This window comes from Palaemon carinicauda, chromosome 1 (assembly GCF_036898095.1).
Source record: "Palaemon carinicauda isolate YSFRI2023 chromosome 1, ASM3689809v2, whole genome shotgun sequence".
In the NCBI taxonomy this organism is placed as follows: domain Eukaryota; kingdom Metazoa; phylum Arthropoda; class Malacostraca; order Decapoda; family Palaemonidae; genus Palaemon; species Palaemon carinicauda.
Genome location: NC_090725.1, coordinates 73,104,956 through 73,107,455, shown reverse-complemented (window position 1 = coordinate 73,107,455; position 2,500 = coordinate 73,104,956). Strand labels below are relative to the sequence as shown.

Genomic DNA, 2,500 nt, shown 5'->3' with positions numbered 1-2,500 from the left:
ACCTTCTCTCGGCCCGTCACAAACCCCTCATTAATATCATTCTTCTTCGCCTGGCAATTTTCGTTCCTGGTTCGGAAACCTGTTTATAAGAAGTTTTTTTTTTTTTTTTCTGATTCGGAAATTATGGATACTATTTAGCCTCTGTTATCGAAATTGCACTTGTTGTGGTATACCTGTTATCAAGATAGCTAGCTCATCAGCTTACACCAATAATATTTTTTCCCGATTTTACTCATTATACATACACAAATCTCTCTCTCTCTCTCTCTCTCTATATATATATATATATATATACCTATTTCTCTCTCTCTCTCTCTCTCTCTTTCTCTCTCTCTCTCTCTCTCTCTCTATATATATATATACCTCTCTCTCTCTCTCTCTCTCTCTATATATATATATACCTCTCTCTCTCTCTCTCTCTCTCTCTCTATATATATATATATATATATAAAATTTCCATTTAATTGCATAATTTTCGCATGTAATCTTATGGTTTCCTTGTTTTCCAGCTCGACCCATCGGTGTCCAAGGAATACTTAGGGTGGGTGGTTGCAGCCAATCCACTCGGTCAGATGTTGGCTTCTCCAGCCTTCGGCCTTTGGGCCAACAAGGCTGACTCTAATCGGTGAGTTTATTTCGTAATTAAGAAATTAATGTATATTTAAGCTGAGAGAAAGTTTATTACTGAGAGAAAGTTTATTTCGTAATCAAGAAAGTAATGTATATTTAAACTGAGAGAAAGTTTATTACTGAGAGAAAGTTTATTTCGTAATCAAGAAAAGTAATGTATATTTAAGCTGAGAGAAAGTTTATTTCGTAATCAAGAAAGTATTGTATATTTAAGCTGAAAGTTTATTTCGTAATCAAGAAAGTTATGTATATTTAAGCTGAGAGAAAGAGGTGGAATTTGACCATATTGCATTCTAAGCAATTTGGTTAAGATTGGAAAACACTGAAACGTAAAACAAAAAGACTCTAATCGGTGAGTTTATTTCGTAATCAAGAAAGTAATGTATATTTAAACTGAAAGTTTATTTCGTAATCAAGAAAGTTATGTATATTTAAACTGAAAGTTTATTTCGTAATCAAGAAAGTTATGTGTATTTAAGCTGAGAGAAAGTTTATTTCGTAATCAAGAAAAGCAATAAATGTTTAAGCTGAGAGAAAGTTTATTTCGTAATCAAGAAAGTAATGTATATTTAAACTGAAAGTTTATTTCGTAATCAAGAAAAGTAATGTATATTTAAACTGAGAGAAAGTTTATTTCGTAATCAAGAAAGTAATGTATATTTAAACTGAGAGAAAGAGATGGAATTTGACCGTATTGCATTCTAGGCAATTCGGTCAAGATTGGAAAAACACTGAAACGTAAAACAAATTTCCATATTCAATTATTAACTTATAAATCTGAATACGATTCTCAAAAGACATCTCCTTGGGCATTTAAATAGAGAGTTTATTCTTTTGATGACTTATGAAAGAAATATATGCTGGGAGTAAAGTTTCTAATAGAAAATGCATGGTTTCCATGTGCAAGACTTGAACGAGACTGTTTATAAATTTTAGTTATATTTGTTTAATAAAGTTTTTCCAGATTATCCTTGAAGTCACTAAGCTTACTCTGGACAATTCCGTCCTGTTTGACAGTTAATTCTAATAGCCAGGCCTTCTCCATCATGAAGCTCAATACTACACAGTATTCTAGAAGTTTTATTCCAATTTCAAAAGTTCTAAGTTGCAGCAAATGTATTTATGTTGACCAGGCTGACATGAGTCTTTTTATAGTTTATATATGACATATCTGTATTTGACGATGTTAATAGTTTATATATGACATCTATTTTGACGTTATTACTGTTTTTAGAATGATTTATTGTTAATTTGTTTCTCATCCTTTATTTATTTCCTTATTTCCTTTCCTCACTGGGCTATTTTTCCCTGTTGGAGCCCTTAGGCTTGTAGCCTCTTGCTTTTCCAACTAGGGTTGTAGCTTGGCTGGTAATAATAATAATAATAATAATAATAATAATAATCTGGGACACATGCTCATTGAAGCTTGTGCGCTATTGACATTCTGCATGTATGAAATGGCTTCAATAGTCATTTAAAGAAAAAAAAGATCATATTTTTGGAACCTATGTAGGCTTTAGGGGTCTTTCTTGTGGTAGAGCCAGATAGACCGACAGCGAGAGGGGTAGATGAAGTCAAATGAATATGTTTGCGTCCTTTGATAATCAAACATAAACGTACTGAGTTCTCTGTGTTTGCGTCCTTTGATAATCAAACATAACATACTGAGTTCTCAGTGTTTGCGTACTTTGATAATCAAACATAACGTACTGAGTTCTCTGTGTTTGCGTCCTTTGATAATCAAACATAACGTACTGAGTTCTCTGTGTTTGCGTCCTTTGATAATCAAACATAACGTACTGAGTTCTCAGTGTTTGCGTCCTTTGATAATCAAACATAACGCACTGAGTTCTCAGTGTTTGCGTCCTTT

The 2,500-nt window shown here is 32.6% G+C and overlaps 1 protein-coding gene across 2 annotated transcripts in view; it reads left to right on the top strand.

Moving 5' to 3' along the window:
- LOC137642472 (major facilitator superfamily domain-containing protein 8-like) overlaps positions 1-2,500 on the top strand; it is a 66,593-nt gene that overhangs the window by 30,389 nt on the left and 33,704 nt on the right. For both annotated transcript variants that reach the window (XM_068375066.1, XM_068375058.1), the window contains one exon: positions 510-625. In XM_068375066.1, the coding sequence (XP_068231167.1) occupies positions 510-625 (116 nt within the window). The remainder of the gene's footprint in view (positions 1-509; positions 626-2,500) is intronic.